Source organism: Pseudophryne corroboree, chromosome 5 (assembly GCF_028390025.1).
Source record: "Pseudophryne corroboree isolate aPseCor3 chromosome 5, aPseCor3.hap2, whole genome shotgun sequence".
NCBI lineage: Eukaryota > Metazoa > Chordata > Amphibia > Anura > Myobatrachidae > Pseudophryne > Pseudophryne corroboree.
The window spans coordinates 338,987,332-339,002,213 of NC_086448.1; the positions used below are offsets into that span (position 1 = coordinate 338,987,332).

The 14,882-nt window shown below is 40.8% G+C and overlaps 1 protein-coding gene across 1 annotated transcript in view; it reads right to left on the reverse strand.

Annotated features, from left to right (window-relative positions):
• Positions 1–14,882, reverse strand: part of PPP1R17 (protein phosphatase 1 regulatory subunit 17) — a 70,544-nt gene that overhangs the window by 13,334 nt on the left and 42,328 nt on the right. Inside the window, exons 3-4 of the mRNA XM_063924897.1 lie at positions 13,487–13,639; positions 12,885–13,034 (exon numbers count right to left, since the gene is read on the reverse strand). Of these exons, the coding sequence (XP_063780967.1) occupies positions 12,885–13,034; positions 13,487–13,639 (303 nt within the window). The remainder of the gene's footprint in view (positions 1–12,884; positions 13,035–13,486; positions 13,640–14,882) is intronic.

Below are 14,882 nucleotides of genomic sequence, written 5' to 3' on the forward strand. Positions count from 1 at the left end.
GATTCCCACTCTTTTTCATCATGAGAGGAGGGAAATTTACCTCAGCTTTCTTCCCCTTAAACATGTGTACCCTTGTGTCAGGGACAGATGAGTCATCAGTGATATGCAAATCATCTTTTATTACAATAATCATATATTGAATACTTTCCTGCCATTTTGGCTGTAACTTTGCATTATCGTAGTCGACACTGGAGTCAGACTCCGTGTCGATATCAGTGTCTATTATTTTGGATAGTGAGCATTGAGAGACTCTGAAGGTCTCTGCGACATAGGGACAGACATGGGTAGATTCCCTGTCTGTTCTCTAATCTTTTGTGCAATAAATTCACCTTAGCACTTAATTACACATATCCAAACAGGTGTCGGCGTTGTCGACGGAGACACCCCTCACACACATATTTGCTCCATCTCCTCCTTAGGGGAGCCTTTTACCTCAGACATGTCGACACACACGTACCGACACACCACACACTCAGGGAATGCTCATCTGAAGACAATTCCCCCACAAGGCCCTTTGAAGAGACAGAGAGAGAGTATGCCAGCACACACCCCAGCGCTATTAACCCAGGAATAACACAGTAACTTAATGTTAACCCAGTAGCTGCTGTTTATAATGATTTTTGCGCCTAATTATGTGCCCCCTCTCTCTTTTTACCCTCTTCAACCGTGTATCTGCAGGGGAGAGGCTGGGGAGCTTCCTCTCAGGGTGCTGTGGAGAAAAAACATGGCGCTGGTGAGTGCTGAGGAAGAAGCCCCGCCCCCATAACGGCGGGCTTCTGTCCCGCTTAAATATACATTTTCTTGGCGGGGGCTCACACATATATACAGTGCCCAACTGTATATATGCTAAACTTTTGCCAAAGAGGTTCCAATTGCTGCCCAGGGCTCCCCCCCCCCCTGCGCCCTGCACCCTTACAGTGACCGGAGTATGTGAGGTGTGTGTGGGAGCAATGGCGCACAGCTGCAGTGCTGTGCGCTACCTCGGTGAAGACTGGAGTCTTCTGCCGCCGATTTCGAAGTCTTCTTGCATCTTATGCTCACCCGGCTTCTGTCTTCCGGCTCTGCGAGTGGGACGGCGGCGCGGCTCTGGGATCGGACGACGAGGGTGAGATCCTGTGTACGATCCCTCTGGAGCTAATGGTGTCCAGTAGCCTAAGAAGCAGGACCTATCTTCAGAGAGTAGGGCTGCTTCTCTCCCTTCTGTCCCACGATGCAGGGAGTCTGTTGCCAGCAGAGCTCCCTGAAAATAAAAAACCTAACAAAATACTTTCTTACAGCAAGCTCAGGAGAGCTCACTGAACAGCACCCAGCTCGTCCGGGCACAGATTCAAACTGAGGTCTGGAGGAGGGACATAGAGGGAGGAGCCAGAGCACACCAGAATCTAAATTCTTTCTTAAAGTGCCCATGTCTCCTGCGGAGCCCGTCTATTCCCCATGGTCCTTACGGAGTCCCCAGCATCCACTAGGACGTTAGAGAAATTGGGAGTAATCGGAGCATTTCCATTTTATTTTAAAAGTCCCCTAAATTAACCCAAATATATACTTATATCCATTGTTATGTACCCCAAATTTAATGGGAGCACTAATTTTGCTGAAAAAAATAGCTTTCTATCATTTTTTCACATTTTAAAAACTTTAATTACACCAAATACTTTTTTTTATGGCCACTAATAGACTTCTATATTATTTTCCTATATTAGATTGGCTTTTAGCGGGGTACAGGCAGATTTCCCCATTTTCTTCTATACTTAGCTCTGGTTTTGCCGGCTAGAGTTATCGTGCGAATATCAATATCGCCATTTTGGAATAGGATAGGTGCAATAAACAAGAGCACACAGGCTGTGATAAGCTGCTTTTTCAGGAGATAGGTGCGATAACCCTAGCTGCAATCGCAGATCGCATTATCATGGCTAATTGGATACCCCCCTACTCTATGTCTCTATGTTGTTAAGTGACTTACATACTGTACATGTCGTGGAATCGGTATGAAATACCTACAGTCAAAATCCCGACAAAATTGACAGACGACCAAAATCCCAACAAGGTCAAAATACTGACAAGGTCAAAATACAGAAATTTAAAGTACTGACACGGTCAAAATGTTGACAGGTCAAAAAGTCGACACAAGTTTTTCATTGTTTTTTGGTGTGTATGTGGACATAGGTTGACATAGACACTGTATAAGTGTACTACTGCGCTCGTCATGCTTTGAGCACAGTACCTTGCTGCGCTCGGCACACTATTATATTCCCTTTCCAGGTCCACTGGGATGGTAAAATATGAACAAGTCAGTTTCAATAAAAAAAAAATCATGAAAAACGCAGGTCGACCTTTTGACCTGTCGACATTTAAATGTCGGTATTTTGACCTTGTCGGTATTTAAAATGTCGGTTATTTTGACCATATCGGGATTTTGATCTTGTAGAGATTTTGACCGTCGGTCAATGGTTGTTGAGATTTTGACCGCCGGGATTTTGATTGTAGGTAAATTGACTGCATCCCCATGACGTACCTTATCCGAAGAAGGGTTTATGTGTTCCCTATGACTACTTTATTGTCTGTGCTGTTAAAATGCACCTTATCTTCACTGATCATATACATACAGTATTATGGAGTATATTTAAGCGTAGCCCACATTTGCATTGTCCTCATGCTACTAATCACATCTTAGCAAAATATATGTATGGATCTACAAAACTGCTCCAATGTTTTGCTGAAGCGAGTAGTATTTTAGAAGAAAAATCTAAAATAAAGTGGGCATATATATGTAATAGTAAATAAGTGCTAAATATGGAAATGGGCCAAAAAAATCCTGCAGTGTTCACAAATGCTGTAAAATAGGTGGCTTGTGTAGAGTGAGGTGGGCCATGTTTTCAGTGTCAGTGCAGATATTAACATTCATTTATGCATGATTATGAATTAACTATAAATATCAATTCAAAATGGAGGTTTACAAAGGCAGTTCCCAACTGGAGCATCTACTGTATAAGGCATGGGTCTTCAACCTGTGGCCCTCCAGCTGCTGTGAAACTACACATCCCAGCATGCCCTGCCACAGTTTTGCTATTAATGTATGCTAAAACTGAGGCAGGGCATGCTGGGATGTGTAGTTCCACAGCAGCTGGAGGGCCACAGGTTGAAGACCCATGGTATAAGGCTTACATCTGTTGAGGTGTTTTCAATGCATACACTTAATTCGGGAAAATGCCTTCATTATGATGAAAGACCTACTTGAAATAAATAAAGGAACTATGACATGATGTATGTATATTAGGCCTATTTCCGAGATGTATGATAAAACGATCATCCTGATTAACCTGAGGATGACCAATGTTCATGTAGATGATCCAGTGCTGTATACTGGATTGCAGCAGCAGATTAGAGAAACCGTCAAGAGACGTCTATTTACACAAGATGCCTCCTGTGGTATTATATATTATCGCACAGCCGCACGCAATGGTGGGCGATTATCGGCAGACTGTGCATGTGCCGCAATCGCAATGCATATGCCCAAAGGTGGCGCTGCGATCCCACTCACAATGAGGATTTCCTGGAAAAGTGATTGACAGGAAGAAACCATTTGGAGCTGTTAACGGGGAGTGTTTGGGGAAACTCTGAAGTGTCATAGCCATTTTTGGGTGTGTATTTACTGATGGCTGTGAGCTCATACGTGAAAAAACATGGCATCTGATTCATTATTGCAGCATCCAGTCTGTGTAGCCATACACCAACTCTTAGTACAAAAAGAAAAAAGTGTGTGAGTGCGCTGTCAGCGGCAGCCAGTAAGGGGGAGGTCAGCCCCCAAGTAGATAAACAATAGTAAAAAGATGTGAACTGGCGCCGGCTGTAAAACCAATAAGGGACGATATAATTTTAAAATGAAAAATCACATAATTTTAATATGCATTAAAAGGAAATATTAAAAAGTCACATAAACACACTTTTTTTGTATATTCCTAAATCAGGAAATAAAGGTGGGTGATTTTGATTAGGACCACTTGAATCTCAATTAAAATGGCTGGTATGCACACTCTCCGGTTAGGGCTCGCTCCTCAATAATGTATACATGCTCCTGAGGAAGCTGGCAGACGCTAGACCAGCGAAACGCGTTGAGCTAAGGATACGGACCACCAACACTGGATCCACCTGAATTCCCCGGTACTGATTGGACTCTCTGCCTCTATTTGGACACCATTATCCCCATTGGAACCTGGAACCACCCCTGCTGCTATTCGGATCTTCATCTGCAAAACTGAGATCCATGGGGACAGTTTCCTTAAGGACTGGGTAAATACTTACATCTAAGGTGAACCAAAGTTTATTGAGGAGCGAGCCCTAACCGGAGAGTGTGCATACCAGCCATTTTAATTGAGATCCAAGTGGCCCTAATCAAAATCACCCACCTTTATTTCCTGATTTAGGAATATACAAAGAAAGTGTGTTTATGTGACGTTTTAATATTTCCTTTTAATGCATATTAAAATTATGTGATTTTTCATTTTAAAATTATATCGTCCCTTATTGGTTTTACAGCCGGCGCCAGTTCACATCTTTATACACCAACTCTTAGCCATGATGTTCTTTGTTCTTGCATATAGCCCTCGAATGTACATACAGTTGCGAATGAGTTTGCCATAGCTCCAGTAAGCGTCTCTTTTCATTTATGGGTGGCTGCTTCACTTGCTAACATTGCAATTCCATAGCCCAGACAATCACACTTGCTAATGCATTAATGTAAAAACATGAATTAGACCCTAGGATGCAGTGGCAGTTGCAACACCGCCCATCTCTGATTCAGGCCCATTATCATTAAATGCACAAAAGGAAATCGGTTTGTTTCCATTGTTTCCTGCATGTACAGCACATCCTTCATCTATAAATAGTTAATCTAGTTGCCAGTCATTTATTACTGATTAGCACTGGGCCTACTGTTATTGTCTCATTAACAACTAGCTTAACGATGGCTGTAAGAGGTCAAGTCTCAAGAGGCTCTCAAGAAATAATTCCCATTAAAAGAATAATTGCTATATTTGTAATGATGTATTTATGATTTATCATATTAGTTTCCTGTTTACTATCTGTTTGAAATGTATATTTGAGCTCTACAAAATTAAATCTATTGTAAATTGTTACGGTTCTGTGTTGCTTCACTTCTTTAAAGATTATTCTGTTCTTTGAATATTGATTATTACTCAGGACATCTGCTGTTAGATTTGTGCACTAGAGGTTGGTGAGATGAGAGGTTAGTACTTCTACAGGGGATGCAGTTCATTTGCTGCCAGTCGGGATCCCAGTGGTCAGGACACATACTGACAATACCGACAGCCAGTGTCCTCGACACCCATAGAGTGGAAATGGAACCTGTGGTGAGCACAGCGAGCCAGGGCCATCAATAGAAATCTTGGGGCCCGGACAGTGATAACTCTGGGGCCCCCTCACATTATAAGTGCAACGAAATTTGCTGAAAAGAAACGTAATAAATAAATATATATATATATATATATATATATATATATACTGTATATGCATATATAAAAATATATATGTATGCATATTTATTTATACACATATGACCAATGACTCCATGCTGCATTCCCAGCTCCCCATCCCAAAGTCAAAGACCAGGGAAAGAAGAGACAGGAGCAGGGCGTGGGAATCCTGGTCAGCGGTGCTGCTGACATGTCCCGTAACTGCCTGCAACAGAGCTGGACCTGGAAGTGCGGGTGCACATACGCCCATAGATAGGTGTGCCAAGCTTGTGGCATCATATTAAAAAAGACTTGAGGCTGTAATTGCTGCCAAAGGTGCATCAACAAAGTATTGAGCAAAGGCTGTGAATACTTATGTACATGTGATTTCTTAGTTTTTTTATTTTTAATAAAATTTGCAAAAATCTCAAAAAAACTTTTTTCACGTTGTCATCATGGGGTATTGTGTGTAGAATTTAGAGGGAAAAAATGAATTTATTCCAGTTTGGAATAAGGCTGTAACATAACAAAATGTGGAAAAAGTGAAGCACTGTGAATACTTTCCAGATGCACTGTAGATAGTTAGGATATCACTCTATGAAAATGATGGCAGATTGCACTTAATTACAATGATAGATACATTTAATACTGTACCAACTGTTAATCTCAAGAAAGTCTAATTACAACAAACAAAATCTAATAACATAGTTTTCTGAAATCATAGCATAAGTCAATCAGTGCTAAGAATGACATTGACGAGTTCAGAAGAAATCCATTAACAGTGTGTCCGACATTAGTGAATCCAATTATTGAGTCAGTTATACATTAAAAAGTATGACATAGAGTAGTATGCTATTAGCCCACTATGTCAGCACAGAATACTACCATTACTGTACGACAGTAATACTGTACCTATTAGTACCACTAGTAGGAGCTAACATCAAGAATTACACAGTGCTGTATAATTGACAGATCTAAATGCAGACAGCACGCCTCCACATAGAACCCAAGGGATAAGCTACCATATGTGCAGGCAGTGCAGCTGCTATGGGGCCCAGAGCTGAGAGGGGCCACATTCCCTGTAAAAGTTACATGTGTTATATACATAATTCGCCATTAGGTGTCCTTTCAAACTTTTTCCTTGGGGCTTGCAATATATTTAGGTATCCTCCTGGACCTGCTCATTGTAGTGTGGTATAAAATGAACTGGAGGACATTTTAATGTTATATAATATGAACCAGGGCACTGTAATGAGGCACAATATGAATAATAATGTGAATTGGGGGTACTGTGCGGCATAATGTGTACTGGCAGCTCTGAAATGTGACATAGGGTGAACTTAAACACTGATGCGATTCATAAAAGAAACTAGGGCACTACTATGGGGCATACCATTAAATAAGGCACTAATATGGTTCAGAAAATGAACTAGGGCACTATTATAGGGTATAAAATTAACAACTGCGGCAGAGAAGTGTCTCTAGAAGCATTGAGATGGGGGCCCCTTCAAAATGTTGCTATGGGGCCCACAAAGTTCTGGCTACGCCCCTGATATAACCGTTACTGTACTACTGTGCTGCTTAGTAATATATTGGTGACTCATCATATACAGCATGTGATTAGACTGCTATGATCAGCACTGCTGCTAAATAATGGATACTTAGGCACAGATGCTCTGAAAACATACAACTGAGGGGTTAATCTTTTGAATTAGGAAACACTAGCTTGGACATAATTAGTTAATAATGTGATATTTCCCATATGTAGGTTTAGGATATCAGGTTTCCCTTTCCAGTACATTAAAACACCAGATTATATTTACCATTTATTCTATTAGTATATTTATTGATATATGTTCAGGATGCCGGCAGTTGCGATGCCAGCACTCGAAATCCCGGGGGAAGGTAATTACACTTACCAGATCCCTGTTTGGATTCTCACCAACGGGATGCCGCTGTCGATCATTTGACTGTCGGCATCCCAAATGCTTATCACCCGTATCACACCCTATTTATCCTGTAATTCATTAAGGGCGTTTCAGCTGTCTGAATTTAATATAATCAATTAAAAAGAAAAATAAATATAAAAAATTGTGCATTTACACTAGCACTGAGCATTCACATACTGTACAGTATATATTTGCTTTTAATATTGTGCTGCATTGATTAATATAGTATATAGTACATGTAGAATTTACAGTAGATTCAAATTTAATGTATGCCTTATAAAGAGATACACTGAAACTCTAAGGGGGGAATTCAAATGTTTGAAAAGTCGGTTGGGTGTTGGTTTTTTCCTGTCTATTAGATAGGAAAAACACACCCAACTGACTTTTCAAACAATCGAATACCCCCCTCAGTGTCTGAATATAAGAATACTATACAGTATATTTACTATTAATTTTGAACGTGTAAAGTTTAGAATATGTTTGGTTTGGTTTTCTAGAAATCTGAATCCACCTGAATTTTGTGTATCCGAACTGGGACTCAGATAGGATCAGATCTCCTCGGGAGATCTGGACTGGATCTTGGTTTTTGCCAATGATTTTTTTTTTTATATAAATTTTTAACCGAACCAAAGATCGAATCTAAACCAAAATTGAGGGTGGTTTTGCCAAAACCAAAACATGATGAATGAAAATAATAACCAAAACCAAAAACACGGGGGTCTGCACACATCTCTAGTTTGCCATCCTTGATATACTGTACATTCAATATGGAATTAGAGAGGGGGCGCTTTTTGATATAATGTGGAATTGAATTGCAGATGTATCAGAATTTCTGGAACGGTGTTATTACAAACAATAGGTGAGTTTCGGTGTGAGTATATCCTTAATTCAGTGTACACTACAGCTGATCAACTAAAGTTATATTGTTTGTTGCTAGAACTAATGATACATCACTCTGGTGTGTACCTAACATAAGTTATTCTTATGTTTATACTTTCATAAACATAATTTTATTTATATAGTGCTTTTCTTCAATACAACTTTATTTCTCATTATTATTTTACTTTATATAGCCATCACTGTAATATATCCACTGCCGTGTGTCTCTCCAGCCCTCAGTATTACTGTAGTGTATGTTCTGGAGCTGATTCTGGTCATGAGTACTACCTTATGCTAATGCAGGAATCAGCCTGTCTTTATGTGGAATGTCAGTATGTAGTATCAGGATTTACATACAGCTCATGCTTGGTGCAAAGGATCCATCTAAACAGGTATCCTATCACTGCTTGAATGCCATAAATGAGTACAGAAGTCTGCCAACAGTACATGCCCACTACATTCTCATGATACTCCGATGAGAAGGATCAGTTCTAGCCAGCTGCCATCCAGAAACGAAACAGCCATTTCACGGAATGAGTGATCTGTCAAAAGTCAAGCCAAACTGTCCACTCTCTCTCTCTCTCTCTCTCTCTCTCTATATATATATATATATATATATATATTTATATAAATTATGCTTTTTATGGAAATCCAGCAACATACACAACTACAGAATAGCAAACCAGAACCAATCATAACAATGAATGTTTGCAATTGCTCACAATTACAGAATCTATGCTGCGCATATGTTTTATATATGTTCTATATGTGCTCTGTATGAAAACCCATCAAAATGCATAAGCCACAGATTAACAAACCAGAACCAATCATAGCAATGGACGTTTGATTGATGGACCAACAAACCAATGACACGATTAACAGAAGGACCAATCATAGCAATGGACATTTGAGTGATGGTCCAAGACACCAATGACAGGACTAATAGAAGGACCAATCAAGACTTATCCCCGCCCAGAGATGGCCGATCAACCCCATATATACGGAATTCAACATCGCGATGCACACTACCACTCCCAGAAGATCCTGACGGATTGAAGGACACTAACAAAAGCAATCATACCCACACCAGGAGAAACGAAAGCTACAGCCGCTGACTTTGCCGCACATCGAGATTAGTCACATGATGCTACCCCGTGACCGGTGAAGACAGAAGGGGCAACAGGAGAGGAAAGGTAAGGCACAGAGGGAGGTGAGCTCCTGTATCAAGTGAAAAGGGTTTCCGGCGACAGGTCTCACAGGACACAGGACAGAAGGAGAATTAGGCTACGTCCCACCAGGCGGGCACTGAGATGCCCAATACAGAACAGCATCTCAGAGCCACCATTAAGGATATAAACTGTTGGACATTCTCCCCTACCAAAGACAAAGGGGGTGAGGGGGTATTTAATTAGTGCCATTTTTTCGACCAGTCAAAAAAAGTGCACTTTTCGCACGTTTTTAGGCCGAATTTACATTCAACGTATTCAATGCCCATGCCATTTTTTTTCGACTAGTCGAAAAATCTGGGACTAACAAAAAAACACATGTATTGGCAAATTTGCCACTGATACACGTGTTTTGGTGAATTCGCCCATTTTTGGCGCAATTTTCGCCCATGTCGTTTCAAATTTTAAAAAAAGTAAACGGCATGAGCGAAAATGGATAAAAGTAGGCAAAAACGCCTGCAATTGAATACCCTGTGTTGAATTAGTTCAGTTTTTTCGACCATTCAAAAAAAGGCACTTAATTGAATACCCCCCAGATACCTTTTGCATTTGGAATAAAATGCGGATGTTCAGCACACACCTAGTGCCTATAATATGTCAGTGAATGATTGTGTGTACTTAAACGTTGCTCCTGTTAACTAAGCAAGCAGGAATAAAACTGATCACAATGATATGGTAAAAAATAGAATGTTTATTAAAATAGAGAGTAAAAAATATATATATAAACTCATGCAATATAGTTAATACTATATGTGTTTGAATAGCTAATACCGGTATACAACAACAGACATACAACGTACATACATAAATGTCCACCAAGACCAATCCTGTGGGTACACTCATGGCGTTTTATCCCAACAGGATATGGTATTCATTTTCCTTTGCAACTTGGATTTAAAAGTACTTTCCGTTGGTGCAATTAATAATCTCTGTAGAGCGTCTAAAATACAGTAGTTAAAGTGCAGTCAGCAGTGTGCGGGGTAATTTCAAGCTTATTGCCTACCTCCGGTGTTCAGTGCTTGATTTCTGAGGTGTCCATGCAGGAAAATCCTCTAACAACTGCGCTCTGTTGGGGGTATAGTGGTGTTTGAACTGTGGTCTGCCGGCAGACTCTCGGTGCTCCGTGTCACCGTTTTTCCAGACTCCGCGCAGGGATCAATGTTTCCGTTATCTACGCGTTTTGCCTACTGCAAGGCTTCGTCAGGATGGCTGGATAATCGATAGACAGTACACCACTGTACTTATGGCCGCAGCGGCGTCAGATCACTTCTGCCCTTAACAAAGATGGCTCCAGTAGCTTCTTTACCCTTATTGCGGAGGGCATGGGTATCTTTAAACAGTGTCAAACTTGCAAGCAGGTCACATGAGGTGGGTAACTGGAGTTACTGCAGAGCTCTGCTCTGTCCCTTAAAATGCATGATGTGGTGGCAGCTCTAGTAATTGTATTATATACCTTTGCTATTATTGTCATAATTTGAGCCACTTCCAAGAGGCCCCCCGCATTTGCCTATGACTGCAGCATACAAGGACAGGCAGGCCCCTACCAACAATGTGCTGCAGCTGGAAATGTAATTAGGAGAGCATCATGTTCCAGCTGATTAGACCAGCTGGAACTGCTCACAGACCACAGCATCTCTGGCAGCTCAGAGACATGCCAGAAACACAAGGCAGATACCTCTGGCAGCCCAAAGGTACTGCAGGCCAGACAATATAAATGGCAGAGTTCTGACAAATCATCTCTCTGGAGTCCTTGTCGGCAGCAGCAACAAAGCACAAATCACCAGCGTTTTGCACATGCGCTGTAGAGAAATCACCGGAACAATGGCTGCCACTCCATCTTTTTGGAGACCTGTGCATGTGCATTAGAGTCTGAGCTCCTAGAACTCAGACTCTACACAGCATTGCCGGCTAGAGAGGAGAGAGCCTGGATGGAGGCTGCACATGGGTCTCCTCTTCTCTTAAAATACCTCTGATTGGTGTCCATGATTAAGCTACCTTTCCTCAAGTCGCACTTTTATTAACAGTATTTTCATTGTAATATTAATAGTGTACACTATTAAATGTAAGCAGCAGGAAATCTCACTAGGTAACTAGAAGAAAAGGGCTATTATAAAAACCTATCTGAACCCTTATTTTTACAATGACCTGATTCAGTTCTTATTGCGGTTTAGGCACTGGCAGGGGTGTACAAGGTCCCTATTACATGTATACCATATATAGACAGGATCATCATCATGTGCTTTATTATTAAACATATGCTACATTATACTGCAGTCCCAGGACTATAATGGAGTAACTACAGTGCATAATCTGGTAGAATATACTCCATGAACTACCAGTATTTGGTATAAATATTTACAGAAGGGCCCCATTCACTGTAGTATCCATGTTCTCTACAGGTGATGGCTGGCCAAGCTTCTGAGGTGCTGGCTGCTCTCTTTAAGCATGGACCCTTATCACTGCATTCCCCTGGTGGATCCATCATACTTCAGTCTGATACTGGTAGTGCCTCCCTTTCTGCTCTTTTTAGAAGAGAGAACTGTTGACATTAAATGAAATGTTTCTGTATTATCTCATTAATTGTACATTTCTGTCTTTTCAAATAACTTGGTTTCTCAATGAAATCATTGAAGTGAATTATTAAAAAGGTACTTCATGTAAGAACTGTTTACTTGTGGACTATGGCCCTCATTGCGAGTTGATCGCTCGCTGGCTAGTTTTAGCAGCCGTGCAAATGCTATGCCGCCGCCCACTGGGGAGTGTATTTTAGCTTAGCAGAAGTGAGAACGCATGTGCAGCCGAGCTGTGCAAAAACAGTTTGTGCAGTTTCTGAGTAGCTCTGAACCAACTCAGCGTTTGCGATCACTTCAGCCTATTCGTGTCCGGATTTGAAGTCATACACCCGCCCAGCGAACGCCCAGCCACGCCTGCGTGTTTTCAGACACGCCTGCGTTTTTGCAAACACTCCCTGAAAACTGTCAGTTGACACCCAGAAACGCCCCCTTCCTGCCAATCTTCTTGCGGCCGTCAGTGCGACTGAAAACTTCGCTAGAACCTGTGCACAACCACAAAAGCCTTTGTACCCGTACGTTGCGCGTGCGCATTTCGGTGCATACGCATGTGCAGAAACGCAGATTTTTAGCCTGATCGCTGCGCTGCGAACAACGGCAGATAGCGATCAACTCAAAATGACCCCCTGCGTACAAGACACAGTGACATGTTGTCAGTGTGGACTTCTGAACTCTACTTATCTTTTGCTATGGGTGCCCGTTGATGCACTGGTCTGCCCCTGCAGATAATACTGTAACCTTAGACAATACAAAATAGTGCTATAGCTAGTCATTACAGTGTTCTTACCATACCTGGGAGGGGTGGTGATGTGTGCAGTGCAGGTGTATCTTTTCTTCTAGGTTTTCTCAAGTCCTGCTCTTTGTTAAGGACAGATGGGATTAGTTTGTTCTTCTGCTGTTTGTCAACTTCATCAAACTTTTTCAATAAAAGCTCTGAAAAATCTAAATAGTGTATTTATTGTTGTTATTATTATATCATGACAGATACCTAATGCTAAGGTCACATTAAGAGGTTGCATCAATTCCAAGTAATTTATATTACATTATTTGCTAAGGCCAATGTTTTTAAAATACATTTTTATATATATATATATATATATATATATATATATATATAAAATGATATTTGTCTTGTGCAAGTTTGTTTATGGCAGTTTGTAGATAAGTGTTAGCAGTGTACAAGTACTAGTTATGGCTCTTCAATGTGCTAATCAGTTCATTAACCCAAATACACTCAAGCTGAAGCATTGTCCCTGACATTGGGCCAATAGATGCCCCACTCACTACCAGAGCTCTGTATCCTTCTGGACAGTGTACCATCACTGTCATACATAGACAATAAATTCTAATGCCCAATACAAATAAGGAGTGAACATGGGAATGAATATTCTTGCCTGGAAGAAATGGTGGCCGGTTTAGGGCTGGTGTATCCTTCCTCCGAGGCTGTTTTAGGTCCATTTCATTGTTTTGAGAAACTGATGTAGTTTTTCCCTTTCTTGTTTTCATTTGGATATCACAACTCCTTATCAGTTGTTCAGATAGATTGTCTGGAAACAATTTAAATATATTTACATAATGCAATCAAAATAATTTTATATAGTGTAGACGTATAACAACTGAGAAAGGTCTGTTTACTTCTGTGATATTAAATATTATTTATAAACATGAAAAAAGTGTCCCTTTATGAAATTGTATTTGTGCAAATGTGGCTGTTTATAAGCCTTTCTCATACATAGGTATGTACAGTATAAATACTCTATAGTTATTTTTGCAGGATTATGGGTTAGAATTGTGCATGGTGAGAAGAGTAAAATCATATGGCCAGATTTATCAAGCCTTATAGAATGATAACTTGCACGGTGATAAAGTGACCACGGTGACCAATCAGCACCTAACTGCCATGTTGCAGACTGTGTTTGAAAAATGACAGTTAGGAGCTGATAGGTTGGTAATTTATCACTGCAATTTATCACTCTCTAAGGCTTCATAAATCTGGGCCATAATCTCCAATTTCTGCCTACTACCACTTAGGGCAACTACATCATTATATCTCATTTCTTTGATACTATAGGGTATTTTCTCACATGTATGTCTTAAACACAAGCAGGGACATTTTAACAATGTTGACATCATACCCGTCCACATTATGAATGTCGGCATTGTCATTGATGACCTTTTGACTACATCTTCTTTAGAACAGCACTGTTCATGTAGCAAGTATCAGGTCAGTTAATGTCCATATGTTTTCTAAATATGCTTATTATTATTCTTTAGTGTTATGGTGCCGCTGTCTACAGATAGGATGGCACTTAAAAAAAAACTAGTCCCCAAACAGCACATGATGCAAAGAAGAAAAAGAGGTGCAATTAGGTAGCTGGATGGCCAAGCTAAGCGAAACAAGTGTGTGGCACAAACACCTGGCCCATCTAGGAGTGGCACTGCAGTTACAGACAGGATGGCAGATTTAAAAAAATAGGCCCCAAACAGAACATGATGCAAAGGAGAAAAAGAGCTGCAATGAGGTAGCTGGATGGCTAAGCTAAGCTACACAAGTGTGCGGCACAAACACCTGGCCCATCTAGGAGTGGTACTGCAGTTACAGACAGGATGGCACTTAAAAAAACTAGCCCCCAAACAGCACACGATGCAAAGAAGAAAAAGAGGTGCAAGATGGAATTGTCCTTGGGCCCTCCCACTCACCCTTATGTTGTATAAACAGGACATGTACACTTTAACAAACCAATCATTTCAGCTACAGGGTCTGCCACACGACTGTGGCTGAAATTACTG